At 41.8% G+C, this 13,249-nt stretch overlaps 1 protein-coding gene across 1 annotated transcript; it reads right to left on the bottom strand.

The window, feature by feature from the left end:
- On the bottom strand, positions 1–11,724 carry naglu (N-acetylglucosaminidase, alpha). Its single transcript, XM_056296597.1, has 6 exons — positions 11,295–11,724; positions 7,328–7,475; positions 3,785–3,931; positions 3,350–3,435; positions 1,473–1,729; positions 1–1,205 (listed from the first exon to the last, which is right to left on the bottom strand). The coding sequence occupies exons 1-6, from the start codon at positions 11,705–11,707 to the stop codon at positions 1–3; spliced, it is 2,256 nt and encodes a 751-aa protein (XP_056152572.1). The 5' UTR covers positions 11,708–11,724.
- Positions 11,725–13,249: the final 1,525 nt, after the last annotated feature.

Raw genomic sequence — 13,249 nt, 5'->3', positions numbered from 1 at the left:
CTATAGTCTTTTCAAGGCCTGTGGGTAGTACTTTAGGAAGATCCTGTAGGCGATCTCGTATGTATCACCCTGAGGTTTGGTTGGATACTTCCTGCCATTGTATACGAAGCCCTTCTCTACCTGGAAGACGGCTTGGTTGAAGGTGTCTTGCTTGAACGGCCTTCCGCTGTCAAGACACTCCACCAGAATGTTGACAAACAGGCTCCAGCGCTGGGCATAGTAATCCCTCATCAGGCCTCCCCACTCCTTGCTGGCATAATCCAGGATCTCACCACTGGGGCCCCATAGAGTGATCTGATTTCTGGCATTCAAGTCGTAGAGCTGCACCTCCTTCTCGTCCAGGCCTAAGGACCTCGCCTGCTCCAGCCACACCCCCAAAAGGAAGTTGTGCTCGCTAGACAGCAGATTGTCCAGCTCGGGCAAGAGGTCGTAGACGAGAACGCCTCCCGCGGTCAGCAACTCCAAATGTTTCTGGCTCTGGAAAGCCTCTGTGATATCATGGTAAAATGCAGACATAAGTACCTGCAAGACCTGCCGTGTTACATCCACGAGGTCATACCGGAATGTCTCCTTAGACATGAGAGACGGGGCCGCCTCAATAATAAGTTTCCAGGCTTTGTACAAATCAGCCGGGTCATACCAGAGCTCGGTTTTCAAGCGGAACGAAGGTCGTTTCACCAGTGGACTGTGGTTGTGGTTTTTGTAGTGCGGCACAGTGCAGTTGTAGACGCTGGCAAACAGAAGCCTCCATGCTGCAGTCAGGTTCTCATCCGTGCTACCGTAGCGCCGGACAGCATACAGCGAAACCCACTTTGCCAAGTTGACAGGCTCCTTGCGCCAAGCCAGCTCGCTCATCAGCTCGTACACCACAGGATTCTGCTCGATACCTTCAGGTGTCATGCCTACGCCCACCATGGTGGAGTTGGGGAAGTTCAGGGCTTTGAATGGTCCCGAGTTGATGCTCTCAACAGTGCCAAACAAACCGCTGTTGCCTCCAAAGTTGTGCAGCATGCACCAGATGAATGGCTGTCCATAGAAAGACTCAGAGTAGGAAAAAATTGGCTCGGTCTCTGCAAACAAGTCCAGCACGATCATGCGACCAATGGGCACTCCGTGCAGAAGGGCCTTAATCTGGGCCGGCTTCCAGAATGATGCAGCACTAAAGAACAGCCAACCTTGCATGAGCCAAATTGCCTGGGGATCAGCTGGGGATAAAACAAAACAGATTTGGATAAGGGAGAAGAAAGGGACAGTTCTTGTACATGGCTGGAAAACAGGAAGGGAGTCTCATAGAGCTGTCTGTGCAAACGAATTGGGCACCAGGTCAGCCCTGGGTTATGAAACTAGGTTAATTATTGTCCTTATAACCCCCAAAACTCCGTTGAGTTGTCTGCATTCAAAGACATGTGAGCCACTATCACATTTACAACCAAATGCTTTCACTGCGCCATAACACAGAACTTTTCCATTACCTGCAGTCATGGAGGCAAAGACAGAGCGACTGACTGCAGACAAGTAGTTAGGATCAGAGGAAGGAGGGATCATCTCATTAAAGGTATCTGTGTTGTAGATATGGTCCGTCCCAAACTGTTTCACCACCTGGGACAAAAAGAGGGAACCAATCTCGAGGAAAAGAGGGTCACGGGGGTCCAAGATGTAGGCACATGAGTAACTGCAGTTGAAATGAGCCCAAGGCCCCAACTGGGTCACATTAGCTTTTGGATACAACCTGAAATGCAAGGAAGAGGTCAATGATGACGAGGTTTTGGTGGGAATGTTGACTTCTTGAACCGAAGTGCACTGTATTTTGCACGTTTGTTTTGTAGGAATCAATGTGTCCCTTAAGGGAACGTAAGTAATAGCATTAATCAATGATACTGAGCTAGGAATAGTTTTACTTGGTGAGTTTATTTTGGTTTTGCACACCACATAGAAGAATCTTCAAATAGTTTTGTAATGTGCAAAAATATATGCATTTCAACTCATTTAATCTCATATTAAGAATTCTTTATGGACATGTTAATAAGTCTTTGATAATAATCTTTTTGAGTACTTTGACGTTTATTTTTTCTTTACTGGTACTAGCAAGTTTATCTGCCTCGTGCCGCAGTATCAATACCTGGATTTAGAAGATTCCTCAAACAAGTGAAAGTGTATCACACATAAGTGGAATAAACTCACTTCACTTGCAGAATCCTTCCCTTTTAAAATAACTGGATTTTTAAGACTGAATTCAGGGGTAAATGCTTGTTAAAATTTACATTTTTTGCAGTGCACAACCTTAACTTTACAAACTATCTAGACAATATATGTTGAGATGTAGTGACGGACTGGGATCAAAAAACATCCCTGGCATTTGTGACATACACTGGCCTGACTTCCAAACTCAATGTCAACTCATGACGTTAACATAAAAGCTTGAGATAAAAACCATACAGACAGACTAGAATGCAGACATTTGGTACACAGAACGCACAAACACAACCAACACACATTAAACAATCGTTGACTTTTATCTTTACTACATGAACTCAATCCAGACTGGCAGAGCGTTAAATGGGGGCTATGACGTAATATGCTCTGCTAGTAAATTAAAGGCACATTTAGTACAAATTCATTGGCTTGACATTCAGCCACGGTACATAATAACACAAGTTTCACATGATTAGGGCCAATGTAAAACTGTATTGGGATGCTGTAATAAGTAATTCTGAATAAAAATCATCAAAGAAAAAAATAATTTAATTTTTCTTCTCTTTATTTTTTTTTAGATCATATTATAATCCATTCTAAGTGGCCCAAGCGGCCTTTCTGGCATTTGCCCACCTTGCCAGATGGTCAATCCATCAGCGTGGAGCTATTTATCTATATGGCTGACCACTGTTTAAATGGGATACTCCAACATTTCAATACACCAAATTGGATGCATTGGATTTTTTTTCCCCTTCCTTTTTCTCCCCAATTGTACTTGGCCAATTACCCCACTCTTCCAAGCCGTCCCAATCTCTGCTCCACCCTCTCTGCCGATCCGGGGAGGGCTGCAGATCTGATACATGTGCAGTCGCCAGCTGCTTCTTTTCACCTGACAGTAAGGCGTTTCGCCAGGGGACATAGCATGTGGGAGGATCATGCTATTCCCCCAAGTTCCCCCTCCCCTCCGAACAGGCACCCCGACCGACCAGAGGAGGCACTAGTGCAGCGACCAGGACCAGGCCACACACAGACCGCCACCCGGACGCCCTTGGATTTTTTTTTTTTTTGAAGGTGCTATATTGTGTATTGTATTACAAACAGTTGTCTGTTGTGAAACATTTGCAACCATCCTCACAATATCGTGTGAGCAACTGACCTGAGAATTCCCTTCGGTATGTTACCAGAAAAAGCCGGGAGAACGGGGATCATCCCAAAAGATCTCATTTGCTCCAAGATTTTAAACTGCAAAAACAGAGGGAGTGTGAATTAACATGCAAATGTCACATCTCACAAACACTACATATGAATTCCAAGTGCAAAAATAATCAGCCTGAGAGTCCACTAGTAAAAACCACAGCAAACTCCAACTTCAACAAACTTTTGTCAGTAAAAGTCATAAGACTAGTGAACTGTCGTAGCAGCTGAAACTTTGCTTTACTTTTATGACAGCGATTATTAGTCTACACCAAAACAGGTGCTAATTTCTTAAAGTAGTCGCTATCTCAATCTGAAACCATTCTCTTATATAGCGGTGAATCAAAGTGGACTGTTAAAGCATCATATCAACTGACTGCCAGTATAAATGCCATACTTGGAGGTTTAGCTGTTTCACATGCCAGGATTGTGGAAGGGGTCCACCAAACTCAAACATGTTCCCCATACGGTTCCAGGCTAGAAAAGCAGGTCCAGAGAAGAAGTCCTCTATCTCTGACTGGTTCAAACCCAGAGCACGGTAAACCTGAAAAATACATAAAATTTTAGGGTTTAGTTGCCATTTGGCTCATTGAGTCGGTATAATTGTATTGGTACAGCTTCATGTATTTGAGGTGGTTGTTCTAAGAATCAACAAGACATATATTAGATTATATTAAAAAATGAGACATTCAGCATTTATAAATGTACTTTATGTCTGCAAAAGACCATCAAAATAAACAGTTAATGTGTTCCACTTCCTTTGGTTTCACTTCCCCTTCCCAATAGCTTCTTGCTGCTTGGTTGAACATTACATTCCTGTGGTTTCTTTTTTATTGAAGAAAAAAATCTTGCAGCCTTGCAGTTGTCCCACAATGATATTGTAATGTCATTTGTCACAGCAGTTTGGCTTTGGCCTCTGCATGTCTCCTAATGGTTACTTGTAATAATGGTGAACTAGAAATTAATTTTCATGCGAATACTGCACATGCTGGGAATCTCTCTTAAATAAAACTTCAGCAAAATGCCTAAAATGTACAAATAAAAATGTAACCAGTAGCACTTAACGATGAGGCATGCATGCTTTATGAAGGGTTAATAAGGGGTTTAATAATACTTAATGTTAATAAATCATTTATTAATGCATAATAAATTATCAATAATGCATTGTTAATAAAGCATTTTTCAGTTGCCAGGTTGGAAGCCCACATTTTATCAGTATGAGAGAGTCTCTATTGACATTCTCTATTCTCTCAGCAGTCAGCAAGAACTGCCGATTCACATTCTCAGCGACCAGCATACAAAAAAAAAAAAAAAAACCGCACTTAAAAATATCCATGCATCCATTATCTGAACCGCTTATCCTGCTCTCAGGGTCACGGGGATGCTGGAGCCTATCCCAGCAGTCATTGGGCGGCAGGCGGGGAGATACCCTGGACAGGCCGCCAGGCCATGACATAGGGCCGACATACGCCATACAACACACACACACATTCATACCTAGGGGCAATTCAGTACGGTCGATTCACCTGACCTACATGTCTTTGGACTTTGGGAAGAAACCGGAACACCCGGAGGAAACTCAGGATGACACGGAGAGAAGGTGCAAACTCCACACAGAGGACGACCCCGGGCAACTCCCAAAGTTGGACTACCCCGGGGCTCGAACCGAGAACCTTCTTGCTGCGAGGCGACCGCACTAACCACTGCGCCACCGTGCCACCTAAAACTTAAAAATACTTAAAAAGATACTTAAAAATATCATGCAATGCATATGCAGAAGTTGATTCTCATGAAGTAGTGATGGCAACTACAGCTTCAGTGGTTAAGTTTAGGGTTCAATTTAGTAGTGGTTAAGTTTAGATTTAAGATTAGGTTGAGTCGAGTAGCTTCGTCTGATGACATGGTTCCTGGGAGAATGTCTATGGAGACCTTCCCCATCAAAAAGGCTTTCTATCAATGCATTATAACAGTATTATTACTGATTTATAACACATTGACAAAGAAGTTATATCAATCAGTAATGAAGCAATTCATATCAACTTATAAGCTTAAGGTTACTTTATCAGAATCAGAAACACTTAGTCATTTTAATTCATGCAGTTGCGCACATGAAATGAAACGAAACATCGTTTCCCCAGCCCACAGCAGTGCAACACAAAGATAAAAACCCATCCCAAGACTAAAAGAACTGCAAGAACACACATATCCAAACTAACACATATATCTAAAAAAAGAAAAAGAAAAAAAGAACACTGTCCAGCAGAATGAACGCCAGCCAGGATGACTGTCAGAACTGCCGGTCTGCATGGACTAGCAGTCAGCTTAGCCTGCCCCGCTTCCGCGTTCTGTCAGACTGCCCTCTGTGTTTCCTCTTCAGCTGCAGCTCCAGTCAGGGCCCACAGGATGCAGCAGACCAAGTTCCCCCAGCCGATGCAATGCTAGCTCTCCCAGCCAGACACCTTTGACAAACCTCCCTGCACTCCACACGACGACACTAAAAACACAGTTAAGACTAGGTGAGGCCGCCGCCAGGCCGCCCTCTGTGTTATCGGAACTGCCGGTCTGCATGGCCTAGCAGTTAGCTTAGCCTGCCCTGCTTCCGCGTCCTGTCAGACTACCCTTGGTGTTACCTCTTTAGGCACAGCTCCAGGAAGGGCCATGGTCCCTGAGTCCACAGTACGTAGTAGATCAGGCTCTCCCAGCTGACCCAGTGCCAGCTCTCCCAGCCATCAAACGAAGACAAACTTAGACGCAGATGTGGACAAAGACACTACTACATGGATGGCACTGGGTGAGGCTGCAACAAATGTGAATTCACACCGCCATCTTCTTACACCGGTACTGGGTGAGGGCACTGCAAACGCGAATTTGCGCCGCCATCCTTCACACCGGAAAGCAGAATTTATTGTCTCCCACAGGAGAAAGTTGTCTTGGATTAAGGGAACTGCTGCATCAACCAGACATTACAATAAAAACACATTAAACAGGTACACACGTGCAAACATTAGCCTGAAATAAAACAACCGAAGCCTTTCACACTGTTAGAACTCACAAAGATTCGAAGGCATCCATACACATCTTAGTACATAAGTTACAAGCAACAACACATCTCACTTTGCATGCTTACAAGCACACAAGCGATTGGTGGAACGTGCAGTGATCTTACAGCCTCCCTGCTGTTCTGTCTGTCCTCCAGAAGATGCCCATTAATACATTTAACTGACTGAGGGATGAATGAATGTTTGTAACGGTTGTGCTTACACAAAAGGACCCTGTACCTCCTTCCAGAGTTCATGAGCACATACTCAGTGTTAAACACATGGGAAGGGTCAGATAAAATCCTGTTGGCCTGCCGACTTCGGCCTGCCAACTTCGGCCTGCCGAAGAAGTGATCTGTCTAATGTCATGGCCATGTATGGCAACAGAGCTCTGGTCTCCAATTAATCTGGGATATAACAATTTCTTCTGTCATACATACATTAATGTGCAAGTGATGCTCATCACATCAGTCCACAAACCTGTTCACTCCAGCTTTATAGCTGGGAATGTTGGAGTTACTTGTGAGTAAATTCAGGGTAAGTGTCATCTGAGAATTTCACTACAAATTGATTAGTTTTGGAGCTGACACAATTGTTTGTATACAGAGTAAACGAGAAGGGTGAAGTAACGCATCCTTGAGGGACCCCTCTACTGCTTACTACTATATCAGAAAATGATGACTTAAATTTCACTTGTTGTGGCCTATTTGATAAAAAAAAAAAGAAGAGTTGTACCACTTAATCAAAAAAGGATTCAGCTTCAATTGGACTTCAATTTCACTTTTTTTAAGCAGGGTGTGTGGATGAATACTATAAAACCCCTTATAAAGTATGCCTTAGTAAAAAGTGCTACTGTCAAAATTATCTCACATCTACACTCAGCCGCAATGAGGGTTTCTTACCACTTGCCAAATAGCCTCTTGACCAGTGAAGGCCAACGGTAGGTTGATGCCATTGAGAGCCATCCAATCGATTTCTCTCTCCCATCGCGGCCAATCCCACCACACAGAGGAATAGCTGACAGTGCACACGTTCTGATAATACCGAAATCTGTACAGTGACACAAAAACGACATGTTAAGGTAATTTCACCTTTAAAGTGATGAAAAAGTGATAAAACACAAAAAATAACAAAACACAAGGACACCTATGGAAAATAAACACATCAAGGTGCCGAGCAGATGCCAATAAAACCATGTTATTTTGTTAATGTCAGGCTTAAAAGTCCAGCTTTTATTCATACAAATGAATGCTCACAAACCTCATACAATCTGTTTTCGTTAAATTTTACATCCTTTTACCAACTACAATTTGTACTGTTAGTTAATAAATAAGTCATATATTGAAGCTGTACTTCATGGCAACATGTCAGCATATGACAGCACAAATGGGGGGAAAAAACTGTCTCTTGCATCACTGCAAATATCCAACAAGTGGAAAACACATGCACATGGAAACATATACCTTTTACAATCTCCAGGAAAAGGAGCAGACATAACAGTGATCTTATCCCAGGCCATGGCATGTTCTCCACCACTGAAGCAGATCCATGGGAAAAAGTGTGCTATGCTTGCCATGGTTTTACAAGCTCACCACTGTGCACATAACATAATTGGGGTGAGCTGATGCGAGCCTAATACACGACGGATAATTGAGAGGGTGAAGGGTGCTTTAAAGGGCCCTGCCATGCCACAAGTATCCATAGCGCTCACAGTAAACAATAAAAAATTAGCGTGTAACAACGCTCCATTTGTCATGCACCTATGCGTTTTGTGGTTTTACGGGGGCCGGGGCACAACAGTGATGACACCCCCTCAAATGCTGCTGCTGCAGAATCAGAGGGGATAGAACGGGCATTCATCATCGTACCCTGGCAATGTCCTTGGGTACGCAGCAACAGCTAGCAAAAAAACATTTGATAGTGTTGCCACGCAAATGGCAATCCAAACATTCTCTGGATAGTGTTTGCAGACAGGAAAGACTGAATGTTTCACACCAACTAACAAAAGTGTTCAGTAGATCCTGGTCAAACACAGTATGCACACATCTCCAGCCTGCAATTTCCTCAACAAACCCTAATTTCCACTCCGCCAAGATTATTGTCTATCCTTTTGTTTTTTGTTTTTTTTGCAAAATGACCTTTCAGTAGTGTTAATTTGAGCAAAAAAAATTTTTTTAAAAAGAAAAGCCTATTCTATCCAGTTCAGATCTGAGGTTACCCCTGAGGAAAGCTGGGACACGTTCCAGTATGTACATCAGTGTGAAATGGGATGAATGGGAAAACATCTTCAAAGAAGCCGTCTCCGAGATGTCAACAAATGGGCTGTCAACATAATACACTATTAGGAGTTGCACACTATACACAAACAAGTATTGAAAATTGCAAGAATTTTGCCACAAAAGCCTGTCATGTCAACCGCCACTTGTACAAGTACTATAGCGACAAATGAGGAGCGACGGCAGTCTGTTTTATTGTGAGACAAATGAAGGACATGAAATCATGAGGGAGTAAGTGACTCATAGGACACGAGTCTGGGCAGACACTTATGACTTTAACCCTGTGGCGAGTTCTTTTTCCAAACCCAAGAAATTAAAAGTCTGACGTCTGATCTGTTTTCTGACATATGATAAATAAAACCAAACTGGGGCAAGCTGAAATATAATACAAGACAGAAAACAGATGCTTATAAGCCGCAGTCGGTGACAGTCGAAAGGTAGACTAGAAAAACTTTATTTTTCCACAGGTAACTTTATATATGCTAATTAATTTTACCATAGTATTATATGTTTATACTAAAATATTATACTAATATACTATACTACTATTTTGATGATACTTATATGCTATACAACTTTTATACTCTACTAATACACTTTACTAATGCTATTAAACTATTATACTATTAAATTACACTAGTTTACTAATCCTTATGTATGACAATATAATTGTTATAATATATCAAATTAATATAAAATGCATTAGGCCACATGAATAATGAAAATTATTAGACAAACGTTCTTGACATTAATGTGAGACATTCACAGTGCCAGTTAAAAGGTGCAATTTACCTACACTCAAGACTCAAGATTATTGCTGCAGAGATTACATCACCACCTTCTTAAAATAATGGCCTACGTCATATTTTCAAGTCTTTCAAAAAACAGAAACAAATATAGAATGTATGATATTTCTTAATCATTTCACACAAAAAGGTTATGACAATATATGACTATTGAGACAGTGTTTTTGTATGTCAATAGTCATATACTGTCATAACCTTTTTGTGTGAAATGATTAAGAAATATCATATATTCTATATTTGTTTCAGTTTATTTTGTTTTTTGAAAAACTTGAAAATATGACTTAGGCCATTATTTTAAGAAGGTGACGACACGTTCACACTTACACATTAAATTCAACTATTCAGTTCAATATTATTACACAGTGAACCAAAGCATATGTACAACGAAAAGTGGATATGAGACCTTCCATATGGTGCAAATTGCAATACAATGAGGGAATAATTTATTTTCAAATCGAAGGAAAAAAAACTAACAAATGTAAAAGAATAATGAAAATTGCAGGAGTGTGCAAATTTACATGTACACTAGTGAGCCAAAACATTATGACCACCTGCCTAATATCCTTTTGGTCCTCTGTGTGCCAACAAAACAGCGCCGACCCATTGAGGCATGGACTCCACAAAACCACAAGTTTTCTGGCACCAAAACATTAGCAGCAGATCCTTCAAGTCCTTCAAGTGTAAATTGCGAAGTGGTGGCCTCCATGGATTGGATTTGTCAGTCCAGCACATCCCACAGATGCTCAATCAGATTGAGATCTGGAGAATTTGGAGGCCAGGGCAACAACTTGAACACGTCATCATGACCCTCAAACAGTTCCCGAACAATGTGTGCAGTGTGGCGGGGTGCATTATCCTGCTGAAAGAAGCCACTGCCATCACTGCTATGAAGGGGTGTACCTGGTCTGCAACAATGTTTAGGTAGGTGGTATGTGTCCAATTGACGTCTACATGAATGGCCAGACCCAGGTACATGGCCATCCATGTGATCTAAAAGAAAACGGGACTCATCAGACCAGGCCACCTTCTTCCACTGCTCCATGGTCCAGTTCTGACGCTTGCATGCCCATTGTAGGCACTTTCAGTGGTGGACAGGGGTCATCTTGGGTACTCTGACCGGTCTGCGGCTACGCAGCTCCATACACAGCAGGGTGTGATGCACTGTGTGTTGTGACACATTTCTCCCATAAGCACCATTACATTTTTATGTGACTTGTGCCACAATAGACCTTTTGTTGGCTAAGACCAGACGGGATAGCCTTTGTTGCCCTCGCTTTGTGCACCGAAGAGCCTTGGGCGCCCAACACCCTTGTCTCCGGTTTGTGGTTTGTCCCTCCTTGGACCACTGTTGGTACATACTCACCACTGCCGACCAGGAACACCCCACAAGCCTTGCTGTTTCAGAGATGCTCTGACCCAGTCGTCTGGCCATAACAATTTGGCCCTTGTCGCTCAGATCTTAACTCCTGCCCATTTCTCCTGCGTCCAACACGTTGACTAGGAGAACTGATTGCTCACCATCCATCCTACCCAGACATGTGCCCTTGTTTGCAGATGAGCAATGTTATTCGGTTCACCTGTGAGTGGTCATAATGTTTTGGCTCATCATTGTACCTATGGTTTATAGATAAGTGTAGTCAGGTGACAGCAGCAGTGCAAAAACAACAGTGTAAAAGGAGCGTGTATGTATGTGTATGTATATGTATATGTGTATGTATACGTATATGTATACATCTACTGGTTTTTCAGTAGGCCGGGTATCACGTCATCACTACTTCGTCACTCACCTGTGTTGCGTGTTGATGCGCAGGACACCAGTGAGCCGGGGCAAAGGACGGGGCAGATCCAGCTGGTCACCGAACCAAGAAACATGGCAGTTGCAGAAATATTTCAAGTAGTTATAAATACCAGACGCGACGGCAACCCCGGTTGTGCCCGTCGCGAAGATCTTGTTGTTTTTCGTCGACCGGAGCTCACACACGTCCAGGCTGTCGTTGGACAGGCTCCTGTTGACTGATACGATGAACTCTCGACATCTTTCCCTGAGCAGACGCTTCAGAAGGTCGGTCACTGCTCTTTCCTGGGTCTTTTCGCTGGCTTGCGGTTTCAAACGGTCCAGGGTAGGAAAGTTGCAATGTGCTACCGCAACAAGAGATAGTAGGATAGGTAAAACAAGGCTGTGACCACTTCTGGATGGCATTTTTGATCCCTCTCAACTCAGGCAAATTCCCCCACAAGCTAACCCAAGTTTCAAACAAGTTTATCCCATTCACAGACAAGCAGGAAGCGTTCTTTCGCTGAAAACGTCCACGACCAATCAAAACGAGTTTTGGCACGTCAGTCAACGTTTAAAGCCAATCACAGGCAACAGCGCTGTTAAAATCAGTTTTCTAGGAAAAAAAAGAAGAAGCAGGCGCCAGACTAGTGTCATGTGAGGGAAAGATCACATGACGGCCTTCTGATAAAAATGGGCCATGGCAAAGGTGTCTTTTTTCTTTAATATAGTAAAAAAAAAAAACAAGTTAGTGCCAGGGGATCAGAACATTAACAGAAATATGTGAAATCAGCTCACATTAACAGAATATGTGAAATCAGCTCACAGAAATGTTATAAAGGATTATGGTTTTAATAGCATTCATATTTTTAGAATATAGAATTGTTGTAATGTATTGTTTCATTTCATTTTCAAAAGGAAAAAAGACGGTCTATGATTGGAAAACTTAGATTTATGAATATGTGATTTTTGCAAAGATTAAAATCAAATTGATGATAAAATATTGATTTGCTTTGCTAGAATTATAAGTAAAGAAGCCAAATAATACATCTTCATAGGAAAGGGACTATTCGGGATCAATATATTGGTAAATAAATGTACTGACATCTTGCCAAAAAGTACAAACGTGGGGATAAGACCAAAATAAATGACATAAATCTTCTGGAACCAGTTGACAAACTGAACAGTCCACATTAATGTCCTTTTTATATCTTTGTCGAAATGACTTGGAGGGATAAAAACATTGAATTATTTTAAAAGTTACTTCCTTAACCTTATTAATAATCAGATATTTAGAAGGTAAGCACCAGATTTTCTTCCAGTTCAGGTCTGAAGTAAAATTATTCCAGTAAGAAACTACATTTGCAACAGAGACTATTTCTCTTTGAAATAAAGCACGTATATCACAGTTATTATTGATCCAACTAACACCAGTAACAACAGGATCCAGTGGTAGTAAAGTCAGTTCACATACTATTGAGTTTCTAAGAAGCATTATGACACCAGAAGGGATAGCATCAAAAGCATATTCCCTTGGTGGAATAGGAATACCATATTTGTCTACAAGTTCAGAGTATGACATTAATGTGCCTCTAGAATTGAGGAGCTGCTTAACCAGATACATTCCATGGATAAACCAGTTTTCCAAGAATAATGATTTGTGTTTATATGTCTCTGTTGTTCCATATATGTACAGTTAAGGTCAAAATTATTAGCCCCCAAGGAACTATGGAACATTTCTCTAAAATTCTGCCCAATGTTAGCATCATTCATAAAACTTTACATAGTAAAATATTCATCAGTGTTAAGGCCCCTTGGTACATTTTGGAATGTAAAATAAATCTTCAGGTTTGCTTTATACCAAATGTAATGAAAATTGAGGTGGTCAAAATTATTAGCCCCTATGTGATTTCTTTTTTTTTTTGCTTTCAAACCACACCTGAGCAACCAATCAGCATTGAACTTTAC

This window comes from Lampris incognitus, chromosome 17, assembly GCF_029633865.1.
Source record: "Lampris incognitus isolate fLamInc1 chromosome 17, fLamInc1.hap2, whole genome shotgun sequence".
NCBI lineage: Eukaryota > Metazoa > Chordata > Actinopteri > Lampriformes > Lampridae > Lampris > Lampris incognitus.
Note: the sequence above shows the minus strand (reverse complement) of the source record. Positions and strands in the feature narration are given on the sequence as shown.